The sequence below is a fragment of the Nycticebus coucang genome, chromosome 13, assembly GCF_027406575.1.
Source record: "Nycticebus coucang isolate mNycCou1 chromosome 13, mNycCou1.pri, whole genome shotgun sequence".
Lineage (NCBI taxonomy): Eukaryota > Metazoa > Chordata > Mammalia > Primates > Lorisidae > Nycticebus > Nycticebus coucang.
In genome coordinates, this window is record NC_069792.1 from 85,141,043 (window position 1) to 85,154,858 (window position 13,816).

The 13,816-nt window shown below is 43.7% G+C and overlaps 1 protein-coding gene across 5 annotated transcripts in view; it reads left to right on the forward strand.

The window, feature by feature from the left end:
* The window catches only part of FER1L6 (fer-1 like family member 6), a 166,324-nt gene that overhangs the window by 55,421 nt on the left and 97,087 nt on the right, over positions 1–13,816 (forward strand). For all 5 annotated transcript variants that reach the window (XM_053559093.1, XM_053559094.1, XM_053559096.1 and 2 more), the window contains 4 exons: positions 2,133–2,241; positions 5,071–5,239; positions 8,602–8,722; positions 10,771–10,871. In XM_053559093.1, the coding sequence (XP_053415068.1) occupies positions 2,133–2,241; positions 5,071–5,239; positions 8,602–8,722; positions 10,771–10,871 (500 nt within the window). The remainder of the gene's footprint in view (positions 1–2,132; positions 2,242–5,070; positions 5,240–8,601; positions 8,723–10,770; positions 10,872–13,816) is intronic.

The following is a 13,816-nucleotide window of genomic DNA, read 5'->3' on the forward strand; positions in this document are numbered from 1 at the left end:
TGCACTTTCAGCAGGGAGTGCTAGCCCTCCCCACATGTGTCTCCCCTGCCAGAGACCTGGCCACTTTCTTGAAGGGCATTTTCCTGAAAGTTTGGGCCACAAATGTGCACATTATACATAGGAGCATGTCTTACTCCACAAAATGCGGTGCTTCTGCGCCCCTCCTCCCCGTAGACCCTGCTATGAAGTTTATTTCACAGATAAGGAAAGTGACACTCAGAGAGTAGACGTGACTTGTCCAAAGTCATCCAGCCTGGAAGGGGCAGGTTGAGATTTTAAAAAAGGGTTATTTTCTGGCTGTGGGTCCTGAGGTCCCCTTTTAGGCTGCACAGTCTACTTTACGTCCAGATCTCTCGATAGCATTTCACCTCCTTCCAGAGTGCAGACTCAGCTTCAGGAAGATGAGATAGAGGCTGGTTTACAGCCAGTGCTGAGCCCCAACCTGTGCGACATTTTCTGGTCAGCAAAAATATTTCCTGGGGTTGCCAGCACCCAGGAGGCTCCTGCGTGAAGGAGGGGGTTACCTGTTGCCTAATGGTGTGGGGACCCTTTGGGTCTTGCAGGACATACTTTAGGATTCTTGACTCAGTGGTTTTTGATTCCTGGGGCCACCACTGCTTTATTTTCTTACGTTAACCTTACTGCCTTTTCTGCAGAGTTTAATTGATAAATCCAGCCCTAAAACCAGGAAGCACACGCAGTCTGGCTCCAGCTCACTCAGCCTCTTCATCAGAAATGTGATGCTGTGTCTCCACGTCCAGAAACATCTGCTCTCTGAAGCATTAGCCTCTTCCACGTCAATAAGAGTCATTTGCAGATAATTATGTACTCTCTTGTGATGGCTCCTGTCTTATGATCTGTCGTGGAGTCCAATTTCCAGGCTGTAGGCACCTTGAGAAGACAGTCTTGTTGGAAACTAGGCCTCAGGTTTTAATGACTTTGCTGTGTGACCTTGGGAAGGAAGCTCCTTAATCTCTCTCAGTTTTATTTTACTCAGGTAAAAGGTGGAGGTTGCAGTAGATGAATCTAAGGCCCTTTTCAATACAGAAGTACCTGTGATTGGGACCTGTGTGTCCCTCCCAGTGGCAGCCACAATGCGTATAGCCTGCCCTAGATGCCGTGGCTGGCCAATGCTTGGGTGTGTGTCTAACTCTCGGCCCTTTTCATCTAGGCTTGCTTATTTGGGGTTTGACTTTGGGTTAGCACCAAGGCATTGGCTTAATGTATGTTCCAATTCAAAGAGCATAGGTGGCCGGGCATGGTGGCTTATGCTGCAATCTCAGCACTTTAGGGGGCCAAGGTCGGAGAATCACTTGAGGCCAGGAGTACAAAACCAACCTGGAGAACATTTAATTTATCCATTACCCTGGGCTCATTTAATTTGTCTCAAAAAAAAAAAAAAAAAACAGGTGGGGTGGCACTCACCTATAGTCCCAGCTACTAAGGAGGCTGAGGCAGGAGGATCACTTGAACTCAGGAGTTCCAGGCTATAGTGAGCTGTGATTGCACTACCGCACTCCAGCCTGAGCAACAGAATGAGATCCTGTCTCTAAAAGTAAATAAATAAATAAATAATAAAAAGCAAGACCCCAAGATCCCGGGGTCTGTGATCAGAATGCCTGGGAAAGTTACTGGACAACCCTCAAGCTTTAGTTTCCTTAGTCCCCTTACCTGTAAGTATTTTGACCTCTTAAGGTTGTTAGGAAGAACAGACAGCACAGTGTGACCAAGTATAAGACATAAAGTTGTGCCCTGATGTAAGGATTTAATCCTATAATTCTTATTATTTTTATCTATGATTTCCTGTTCTCTAAAAGCCTAATCCCTGCAAAGTCATCCCAAGCCTGTGTTAAGGCCTTAGAAAGATATACATACAAAGCTTATTTTTATTTTTATTTTATTTTTAAGGTAGATGCTCAGGAAGTTAAGACTGCATTATTCTAGATAAATGGCTGAATTTGGATTTGCAATTTGTGGGCCCTGATTCTGTCTGATTATTTGGGAAATTCTGGGCCATTTCAGAGAGAAACAGAGACCCAGATGCCTATAAATTATGCTGCATCACCAAAATCAGCTGCCTGACGAGAAAAAAGTCAGTTCTATCTAGCATTATTTTTGTTTTTCTCCTGTAGATTGTACCAGAAAAACATGAGGAGTTTTTACTCTTTGGAGCATTTTTTGAAGCTACCATGATTGACAGGAAAATTGGAGATAAGCCCATCAGCTTTGAGGTTTCTATTGGTAAGTACAGACCAGCACGGAGCCCGGCACACAGCATGGACGTACAGACCTGTTTCTTGAATAAATGAATTAGTGCCTTATATGAAGAGGATAGGATTGTGGCAGAGGTTTGCAGCTCAGAAAGAAATGAACAATTCCTCATCTGCCCTATATATATAAGGGATAGATTTATCTTCAAATTTAAATAAAAGTGATTGAGAGTGTATTTTTGGATTCAGACAGAGCTGGAGTGCTGATCCTCGTTCTATTACCCTGGGCTCATTTAATTTATTTAAGTTTCTTTATCTGTAAAATAGTAATAACTCCTCGCAGAGCTGTGAAAGTTTAAGGAGTTAAAGCATACCAAGTGCTGTGCATATAGAAGACGCTATTATTGTAACTCTCAGCAATCTTTCTGAGCTATTGTGCAGCTGGGGAATCATTCCAAGAAAGAGCATTCTATCAGAAAAGCTCTTCATTCACATCCAAGCAGCTCTCTTTTGACAGAGAAGGAAAGGGCGTAGAACCCAGTCTTTTTGAGCCATCCAACCGGAGGCCTGATGTGGGATCCCAGGGCTGTGTGACCCGAGTGTGGCGATACATTTAGGTAACAAGTATCTTTCTAGGGAAGGCAGAGGGAACTGAAAGGGTTGGCTGTAGGAAGTGAGGTGTGGGGTGGGACAGAGGGAGACCTGCTGGCTGGCTTTAAGCACCTAAGGGCTGGAGAGGAGAAGGGGCTCTGGGGTGGGATCAGATGTGAAAAAATGGGATGATTTTGGGTCTTTCCAAGGAATAACTTGCCAATAGGCAGGGAGGTCTCTTAGTAGACTGGGTTCTTCAGGCAGGGAGCTCAGCATACGGGGTGCGCCACCTCTGAACCCTGGTCTCCAACAGCATGATGCCCACCCGCTCCCACCTTCATCCTCCTTGTTGCTCTTCACCAGATCTTCCCTTCAACGGAGGAAGATTTCTGATCTTCTTTTTCTTTCACTTCCCACTCTGTCCATCTCAGACCACACAGTTCATCCTTTACACACTTCCAGTCGCCTCAATTCTCTTCCTTGTTGTGCTGTTAAAAATGTCACCTAACTATTCTCCTTTTCTGCTCTCACACTCTGGCTTTGTGATAGATTTACCATAAATTCCACGGTTTCAGCCATAGTGGATTTCCAATGTACCTAGCTGGAGAAGGTTAGAACGAGGATTCAGACAAGACCTGGTAACTGTACTCTCTTCCCTTTCCTAGGATGGCATTTTGGGCATTACGCCCCACTCAGGGCGTCACTTTATCCTGAGGTAGGAGTCATAGAGAAGGGAAGGGAATAAGCTGGAGCAAGACTGGGGAGAGAGACTCTGAGAGACAGAACACGCTGAGGTCACTGATTCACCAAATATGAATCAAGACCCTGTATTAATGCCATGACCAGTAGAGATACAAAAATTAGTAAGATACTGTTGCCAGCTTCAAGATGTTTACAGACATCTAAATTATTTGAAAACAAGATGGTGGCGGAGTGATAGAAATATGCATGTGGTTTAGGGACCTGTCTAGGTCAGGTTCCCATAAACAAAGCCTGAGGGATTCTTGCACAAGTGAGGTGTTGGTGGCATGCTCTCAGGACAAGGACACGAAAGGAGCACAGTGGGTCTCCCAGGGCTGGGGGACTCGCTGCAGCCTGACCCTGCTGGGAGCCATGGAGCAGGAGTGCAACCTCAGACATAGTCCCTCTGCCAGACAAGAAGCTTGGGCATTTTTGTCCCCACACGGAAACTGAGTAGCTTCAGGCACAGGGAGGGGTGTAGTGGTCTGCCAGGGAGAGGCCATCTCCATCACAGAAGGCAACTTTCTGGGAAGTGGTTGGCTCTTGTGAGCTACATCACAGTGGCTGGGGGTGGAGTGTCCCTTTCTGTAAAGGGACCTGAGAGGGACACCAGTGGCATCCACTGTAGGAATCCAGGGTAGTGGCCCCCAGCCTACCTGGGGAGGAGTCCAGTGGGGAAGGAGGAGTTGGGAAGGCTGCCCACTGGAGGGGTTTTCATGAGCACAGGCTTTCCATCCTGGCCCTTTCTTGATATAAATAAAATCAACCAGCTCTATAATATGGCTTCTCCCCAAAGAGGTAACTTAATCTTTTTAAGTATTTGAAAATCAGATTATAAAATGTAAAAATCAATGACATTGATGCCTGCAGGGGATATCTACTTTTATACAATGATATTTGTGGTACAAAAGCTGGCCCATTTGCCCCCACGTGTTTCTTCACTCTCTCCTCTCCTCCCCTCCCTTTTGCTCTCTTCCCCTCCCCTCTGTTCTCCTCCTCCTCCCCCTCCTTCTTCTTCTTTTCTTTTCTCTCTCTCTCTCTCTCTCTCTGTCTCTCTCTCTCTCTCTCTCCTTAATATTGTCTTTGGAGACTTAGACAAGAAATCTTCTCTTAGAGGAGAAGCAGATTTGGAAAGGTGTTCATGATATTTTATTAAGTGAAAAAGGCAGATCACAAAATGACTATAATGGCTCTTTACCAACCTCTCTGAAAAGTTTTGCAAGGATGTACACTTAAATATTAAAAACGGCTATAGCAGAGTTTCATGATTTCTAGTGATTCTTTTTTACTTGACTGTGTTTTCTCATTTGTAATTTGGATAATTTTTACGAAAGAGAAAATAAGGTGGATAGAACGATAGTTCATTGTCGTTGTCAATCTTATTTCTTTGGTCTGGCCATTGCTCTTTCCACTTTCATAGAGAGATCTGATTTCTGCCTTGGGAGAACACGAACTTGGACCCTTTATGCCGAGTGGACTGATTCCACTTGCTGACACCTGCCCCTCTCCCTTACTACTGCCTCTGCAGGTAATTTTGGAAACCTGATTGATGGAGGGTCCCATCATGGGAGTAAGAAGAAGTCAGCTGAATCATCTGAGGAAGACCTGCCCCTGCTGCATGAAGGACAAGAGGATGCCGCCCACCCTATGGCCTCCACTACTCACCCAGAGAAGCCGCTGGTGACAGAGGGGAACAGGTAGGACTCGTGGCTGGGGAGAATGGCCAAGGATTCTGATGCTGGGTGGGGACCAATTTCTGGGACTGTCTCATTCAGTTCTTCTCTGAAATCAGAAACATAATTCTTACTTTATGGGAGCAAGGTGCAAACAGGGACAACAGTTTACTCAACTAAATCCTTAGCAATATGACACTCTCCAAATGACACACCCAAGTGATTCATTTAAGGGTGGCGAAATGATGATGGTTATAATGATTCTATAACTTTGAAGCATAACAATGTAAGAAGGTCAGAATTTAAAATTTCATTCCATTTCATTCCATTCAAACACTATTAACAGATATTATGTTCGTCTGAGCTCTGTGCAACTATATAAACTCAGTTGGGTGGGATATTAAATACATCATTTCTTATCTCGTTTTTGCTATGGTCATTTGCAAACTGAAGATAATTATCAGCACCAGAAAAGATCATTTCAGAACTCAACTGGGGCACCTATCTGCACCTTCTCTGATCTTTTCTAATCCATGTAAAATCTCAACCTATAAAATCAAAGTAGAATTGCTGATTTTTTTTAAAGTGGTGTCAAGCACCCATAGAGTGATTTATGGGAAGGGAAAGCCACATGGAGGGACAGTCTTTGGTGAATCTTGTGCTATCAGTAAAATATTTGCAATCTTATTGGATTTTCATAATAGCACGTGTCTGTCCCCATTTTGCATATGAGGAGAATGGAGTCCAGAGATGTTACATGAACCCAACAAGGCCACGTCACTGTGTTCCTCAACCTTTCTGCTCTTCTCCATCTAGATACCCTCTGGGGATTGTCCTGTAGCCACTGTTAGAGTAACAGGGACTCCCAGATCTATTTACCCAGATAGCTCTCTTTCCTGAGCAGCAGATCTCAACACTCCCATTTGGATATCCCACAAGCTACACACCAGCCCCAGTGTCTTCACAGACAGCTTTTCTCCTTTCTCTATCTTTCCTAGATCATATACTGATCCCACTACTCTCTGAGTCCTCCAGCCACAAACTGGAAAGTTGTCAACTGTTCTCTTAACTTTTTTTTTTTTTTGGAGATAGGATCTTGCTCTGTCACCTGGGCTAGCGTGCAGTGGAATGAGCATAGCTTTCTGTAACCTCAAACTCCTGGGAGAAGCCATCCTCTGCTTCTGCTTTCCAAGTAGCTGGGACTATAGGCCTGGCTAATTTTTAAACTTTTTTTGTAGAGATGGGGTCTCACTATGTTACCCAGGCTGGTCTTGAACTCCTGGCCTCAAGTGATCCTCCCACCTTGGCCTCTCAAAGTGTTGGCATTATAGGTGTGAGCCACTGCAACCAGCCTGTATTCACATTCAAATTATGTATGGGCTGGAGCTCACAAATGAGACTAGAGCAGAGGACAGCCAATGGCAGGGCCTCATGTGATTTTCAGATTCTAGGCCTACTCTTGCTCGAAGTCACAAGGATAGTCCTGTGGCAGGACAGCCATTCAGAATGGCAGTCTTCATCACAGCACTTCCCATCCACTGCCCTCCACCTGCACAGCAGTTTGCCTAAGAAGCTGCAGCATCTGGATCCTGGTCTGTACAGACCCACTATGGCTGGAAGGACCCGAAGCACCAAACAGACAAAGGTCTCAAACACCATTAGCACCAAATGACCCAAACCAAAGAAACCTCAGGACAAAGTACAAGATTGGGTGGGAATATATTTAGTTGTAAGCTTCTTAGTGCAATAATTATAAAAAAAAAGATGAAGAGAGCAGTTTGGTTTCTGAATTTTTGTTGTTGTTCTGCTGTAATAACAACCCCATTTTCTGCCAAGAACTTATTTGGCTTCGTTTCTGCGTAAACACCTGCTGGTTTATTTTCTGCAGAACAGACTGTGGGGCACCTTTGCTAATTTTATTGTCTCTTTCAGAAGGAATTTGGGTGGGAGAGCTAAAAAGGAGCAATTGTTCATTCTTTCTGCTGGAGCTCTCTTTAGGTTTTTGGAATAGAAAGAAAACTTGTCTCTCTCTTTCTCTCTCGCTATCTCCTCCCCCCTCCCCCTTCTCTCTCCTCTCCCCTCTCCGTCCCCCTCTCTGTCCCTTCCTCCTTTTTTCCCTCCCCTCTACAGACTTGCTGCTTCAAATCCATCATCAGGGCCATCTGTCCCATCAGCCCAGTCTGCGGACTGGAACTTCCTTCCACAGTTCTCTTCATGCAGTCTCAGGTGTTTGCAAGAAAATTAGGAAGAGTTTGGGGAAGCCAAGTCAAGAAAACAGTTGTCATTAATCAGAGAATGTTTTGACTTTTTGTCACACTTCTCACCTTACTTGCCTCCTCGAGAACCAACATTAACAAATTAGCTCCTTCTTGTATTTCTTCCATCTCCCCCTACCGACTATTTCTTTCTGATGAGCATTTAAGCATTTGCAACTGTCCCCCCTCAAACAGTCCCTTTGGCTCCACAGATTCCCCTTTTAGCTATTTCACTCTCCCTCTTGTTCTTTCTTTGTATTATCAGTACCAATCCCTGGCAAAAATAAATGTTGAATGTGTGGCTAGAGGGATAGAAGGAAGGATGGATGGATGAGAGGACGGAGGGATAGATGGATGCATGGAAACATGGATGTATTTATGAAAGGATGAGTGGATGGAAGGCTGGCTGGCTGGATAAATAGGGATGATGGATGGATGGAAAGATGGAGAATGCACGGGTGGGTGGAAGAAGGGCTGGAAGAAAGAATGGATGAATGCCAAACCGTGAAATGCTGAAATTTAGTTTGGGACGTAAGTCTTCACCCTCATGTATTAATAATGTTACTATCTAGGTGTTTACACTAGAAATTTCAGTTTACATATGCATTTGCATTATCCCACTTGATTTTTACATATACCTGGCATATGGATACTAAAAAAAAAGTTAATTTTCTGCCTTTCCTTCCTTTCTCATTTAAAACCACCCTTCTTAAAATGTAAGAGCATACAGCACACCCCGGGTGAAGGACTCAACTATAACCTGAACTTTACTTACTAAAGGCAAACAACATAACCTGATCATTTGTACCCTCATGTTAATCTGAAATAAATTATAAAAAGAACATCCTTCCTGAAGAAGGCTTGCCTGATAAATCCTGCCCTCTTACAGTATTTCTAAGCTTTGCCCTGGGTCTGATGGTAGCTGTGAACCCCTCTCCATTTAGCCACACAATTTCCCCTTGTCCATTGCTCACAGTCCCTAATTACAGACTAAAGATGGTGTTAATAGTTCAACACCTTCTCACCACTCCTCCCCATCCCACCCAGAACACACGAAACATGAATGTGTGACCAGGACTGCCTGAAAAACAGCGATTGCCAACTAACTTCAGACTTCATGTGCTTTCCCAGGAATTACAACTATTTGCCACTTGAGGCGAAGAAGCCTTGTGTCTATTTCGTCAGTTCTTGGGGAGACCAGACCTTCCGGCTGCACTGGTCCAACGTGCTGGAGAAAATGGCAGACCTCCTGGTAGGTGACTTTGAAGGTGGTAGATTTGACAGCTGGGAAGCTGAGGGCAACAGGGATTTTTTTTTTTTTTTAAATCCACCTGGTAGAAGAGCTTGACCTCAGTCTAAATACAAATGAATTAAGGCTGCTGCTTTGGAAGGCACATGGGTCCTAACAGGTGGATCCGGGGGATGAGAGTGCATTTTGCAAAATCCGTGGATTTTAAACCAAGCCATCTGAATTCACACCCCTGCTCTGCTTCTGATTGTTAGAGGCCCTAGGTATGAGCTGATTTCCTGATCTCCGAAGGGCAGGACATTGATGACTTTCTTACAAAGTTGAAAGAGCCTGGCTTCAACTAAAGTAAAATCCTAAGTTCCTGACATGGTGGACAATTCCCTGCAGATCACACCTGCCCAGCTCCCCAGCCCCGTCTCTCCTACCCTCTTCTTCTCTTACTTGATTCCAACTGCTCTGGTCTTCAAGTTTCTTGAAGAAACCAAGTTCCCTTAAGCCTCAAAGCCCCCGCTATGTTGCCCTCCCCTGGCCTGTTCATCCCTCCGTCTTCCGTGGTCAAGTACTTCCTTAGGAAACTTCCTGACACTTTCTTCCCCGGATCCTCTCCCTCAACACCCTGTTCTTGTCTTTGGACTTCTCACCATCATTTACTTTACACTTTATTTGGGTGTTTATTTGTGCAATAACTGTTTCCCACTGTTCCTATGGTATTTAAGCATGAGACCTGGCAGTTGCTAGGGATTAAATAATTAATTATGTGTTGAAAATGTGAAAGTATTTAAAATAGTGTCAGTATGTGATGAATGCTGGGTCCCCACACCTGGGAGGAGGGAAAGCTTGTGAACTCCATTTCTTTTGTATCTTGCACCACCACTTAGTGACCCCTTCTCTGCTCCTCCTGCTCATCTCCCGGGGAGTGTCCTTTACTCTCGGCCTGCTTGAGGACGCCTGGTCTGGGGTCACACCATGTGGAAGCTACTGACTGTCTTTGTAAGGCTGGTCCCACTTCTCCTTCAAACAGAATAGATAGTTTATCTCCAAGAATCTTGGCAAAACAAATCACTTTTCTTTTTCCTAGAGCCCCTAGGTGCACTCATTTCTAATTCCTTCTTCAGTGCCAGCACCCGAGCCTTGCTTGGCGTATTACAGCTAATCACTATGACAGACACGATTGAATGTTTACTAACCACCAGGCACTGTTGGAAGACATTTGCACCCATACAGTGTCGTCGGTGGGTACCATTGTTACCCCATCTTATGGATGAGGAAAATGGGCATAGAGAGGTTAGTTCGCTTGTAAGTAACAGAGCCTGGATTTGAACCCAGGCAGCCTGACGCCGGAGCCCCAATCCTTAACCACGCTGCAATGTTTCCTGTTCTTACAGTGAAGACGTAACGCAGGGAACACACACTTCCAGGCATCAGACGTTGGCATGTGGTAGAGAATATAGTTTTTGTAAATTCTGTAAAGCAAGAGCAGCATGTACACGTCCCCTTGGGCACCATTTTCCTCCTAACCACTGAATGGAATTTTAGAATTTAGGCACAAAAGGAAAAGTGAAATTATTAGGTACACAAGCTCACGGCCATTGCCATATACACCCTGCTCCATCCCCTGCCCCAAACTCACATAATCAGAAGACTAGGCCATGCTTTAATTTCAGAGACGATTCAATATGATTATATTCCTATACAACAAATTGATTTAAATACTGCTTTTGGAGGTTTTGGTAACTGTGTCTAACTCATCTACATTGTTAGATATGCCCCACAACATTAAGTTGCCTCAGAGGGCAACTGTAGATAAATGGTACCCAGTTAGGAAATGGATCTGTCGTGGAAACAAAGGAGTTTGAACAACGCGGAAGAAGACTTGTATCTTCCACTAAGGAAAACCATTTTTTAGTTCAAGCATAAGAAGATGAGGGAATCTTCCTTCATTTCCAAAACAAAAAATTAGCTAACTATAGTTTCTGGGGTGTTAGGATCAGTATCGCTACGCAAGTCTCATTGCAACTGTTCATCTCTTCCTCCCTGGGGTTTGCTTTCAGGAAGAAAGTATAGAAGAAGTGAAAGAATTGATCAAGGTTTCAGAGGAGGCGCCAGAAGAGAAGATGAAGGCGCTGCTGCGTGACTTCATCAGTCAGAGCAGGTATGGGGAGAGACGGGGGCAAACGTGGGTCTTAGCGTCTGTCCGATCAGCTTGGTATTTATTTACTTATTTACTTATTTAATTAAATCATATACACATAGATCAAGAATACATTTATGCATATGTGGGGTACAATGTGTTGATTTTTTTATATCATTTGCTGTGCTTACATCAAACCAGTCAACATAGCTTTCGCCTCATTTACTTGATTATTGTGTCAAGACATTTATATTCTACACTTGACAAATTTGACTTGTACCCTTGCAATATACCCCGTAAGTGTGTTCCTGATGTTTACCCTCCTTCTATCCAACCTGCCACTCCCCTCCCTTCCTACTCCCTTTCTTTCCTTCATCCTGGGCTATAGTTGTGTTCTATCGTTCATAAGAAAGTGTGAGTAAATATAAGTAGGTTTCATAGAAGTACTGAGTACGTTGGATACTTTTTCCTCCATTCTCGAGATACTTTACTCAGGAGAACATGTTCCAGGTCCCTCCATGTAAACATAAAAGAGATAAAGGCTCCATCTTTTTTAAGGCTGCATAGTATTCCATGGTATACATGTACCACAATTTATTAATCCATTCATGGGTCGATGGGCACTTGGGCTTCTTCCGTGACTTGGCTATTATGAATTGAGCTGCAATAAATAATCTGGTGCAAATATCTTTTTTGCAAAGTGATTTTTGGTCTTTTGGATATACTCCTAGGAGAGGAATTGTAGGATCTAACAGCAGGTCAATTTTTAGATCCCTGAGTGTTCTGCAAACTTCTTTCCAAAAGGAACATATTAGTTTGCATTCCCCCAGCAGTGTAGAAGTGTTCCCTTTTTGGGCGGCGCCTGTGGCTCAGTCGGTAAGGCGCCGGCCCCATGTACCAAGGGTGGCGGGTTCAAACCCGGCCCCGGCCAAACTGCAACCAAAAAAATAGCCGGGCGTTGTGGCGGGCGCCTGTAGTCCCAGCTACTCGGGAGGCTGAGGCAAGAGGATCGCTTAAGCCCCAGGAGTTGGAGGTTGCTGTGAGCTGTGTGAGGCCACGGCACTCTACCGAGGGCCATAAAGTGAGACTCTGTCTCTACAAAAAAAAAAAAAAAAAAGAAGTGTTCCTTTTTCTCCACATCCACGCCAACATCCGTAGTTTTGGGATTTTGTTATGTGGGCTACTCTTACTGGAGTTAGATGTATCTCAAAGTGGTTTTGGTTTGCATTTCTCTGATGATTAAAGATGATGAGCATTTTTTCATGTGTCTGTAGACCATGTGCCTGTCTTCTTCAGAGAAGCTTCTGTCCAGGTCTCTTGCCCATAGTGAAATGGGATCACTTGTTCTTATTAATAAGTTTGAATTCTCAGTGGATTCTGGTTATCAGCCCTTTGTCGGAAAGGTTACGTGTCCGATCAGCTTTTACTTACCTTGTGGAAATCACCAATTTCACAGGCTTTCTGATGGGCGTCGTATACTGTTATATCCATCTTTATTTTGTTCAGTAATTTAGCTGGTGCGTATGGGCAAACTACTGCTTCCTGACACTTAAACAACTAAAATGTAAACCAAAGGTAGGAAAAGGAAAGAAAGGAAGACTTCCTGAAGGGATTATTTGTGAAACAAGATAAACACTAGTAGCATTCAAGCCTGGTGTCAACCTTAAGTAATGGGATTCAAAAAACATGATTCAGGATGGATTCATTTGTCCTCAAAGCTTGAGGATGACCACCTAGGACATACAGACTCTAAAGGGAGGAGGCTTGGTGCTCCAAAGTGCAGAAGCTAAGGTTTCACTCATATAGGCAGAAATAGTTTCAGCAGGGTAACAATACTTTCTGTACAAGGCCAGTACATACGTTACAGCAATTTGATTAGTACCACTTGCTACATTGCAAGGAAGATTGCTTTAACATTCCGTGAGGAGGAATAATGTTCCGAGGACATCTTATTCTTGGTCCCCCTTGGTCATTCCTAATCATTTACACTTTACAGGATAAAGTAGAAGTTGCAAGTGCATGCTACATGACTCAGGCTACAAAGCCAAATTACTCTCAAGGCTCAGAATAATTTAATGTTCGAACGTTTTTAAGTTTGAATTATTTAATGTCACACCAGCAAGTGCTTTGTGTTTGGTAGGTACTCAGCGAGTATTTGACAATTTGATGGATAAGCTGTACCAAATGTTATTATAAGGGCCAAGGGAAAACTTCCTCTTCGCACTCAGAAGGTTTGCTAAAACTCAGCTGACAAAAAGCAGATTAATAGAAGAAAAGGAATACAAAGTTATTAATCTGTTCAGGGAGAAACAGTGATGACACAATTCCCCAGTGTGGTACACTCTTCTGTACCCCTTTTCATAGAGGAAGGAGACATGAGGAAGGAAGATAATTTTTTTTGGGGGGGGGGCGGTGACAGTATTTTTAGGGAGAATTATTGACAGGGCATAGCTAAATTCTGGTGTTCTGCTGTATAAATTCTGTCTTTCCCAATCTCACAACTATCCAACTATTTTTAATTAGAAAAAAACATAAAGGAAAGCAGATAAATAGTCTTCTCATTTTTATTTTTCTGGGTTTTTTATCATAAAAGTTACATATATTAGTATTACTTCTGCTGTGAGCTAAGTGCCACCTGTAATTCTCTTTAGGTGGCTTTACAAAGCTTCATAATGTCACATTTTCAGAAGCTGCCTGTGAGCAAATTAATAGCTCAATTAACTTTTCTATATCAGGAGATTTGGGGGAGGTGATATTAATCATCCTCCCTTTTCTTCAAGTTTGCAACCAACTGAAAAATGTTTATGAGGGCTAGATGGAGATCAAAGTGTTAGTTTTATATTTTGGACACTTGGATATAAGAAATCAGCTTGGACCTGAAGGGAGGGTGGGCTTCCTGCTTCCTAGGCCTGTTCATCACTGAGCAGCTGGACTTCCAGGGCTTTGCCTGCAGGGACAGGCCACTT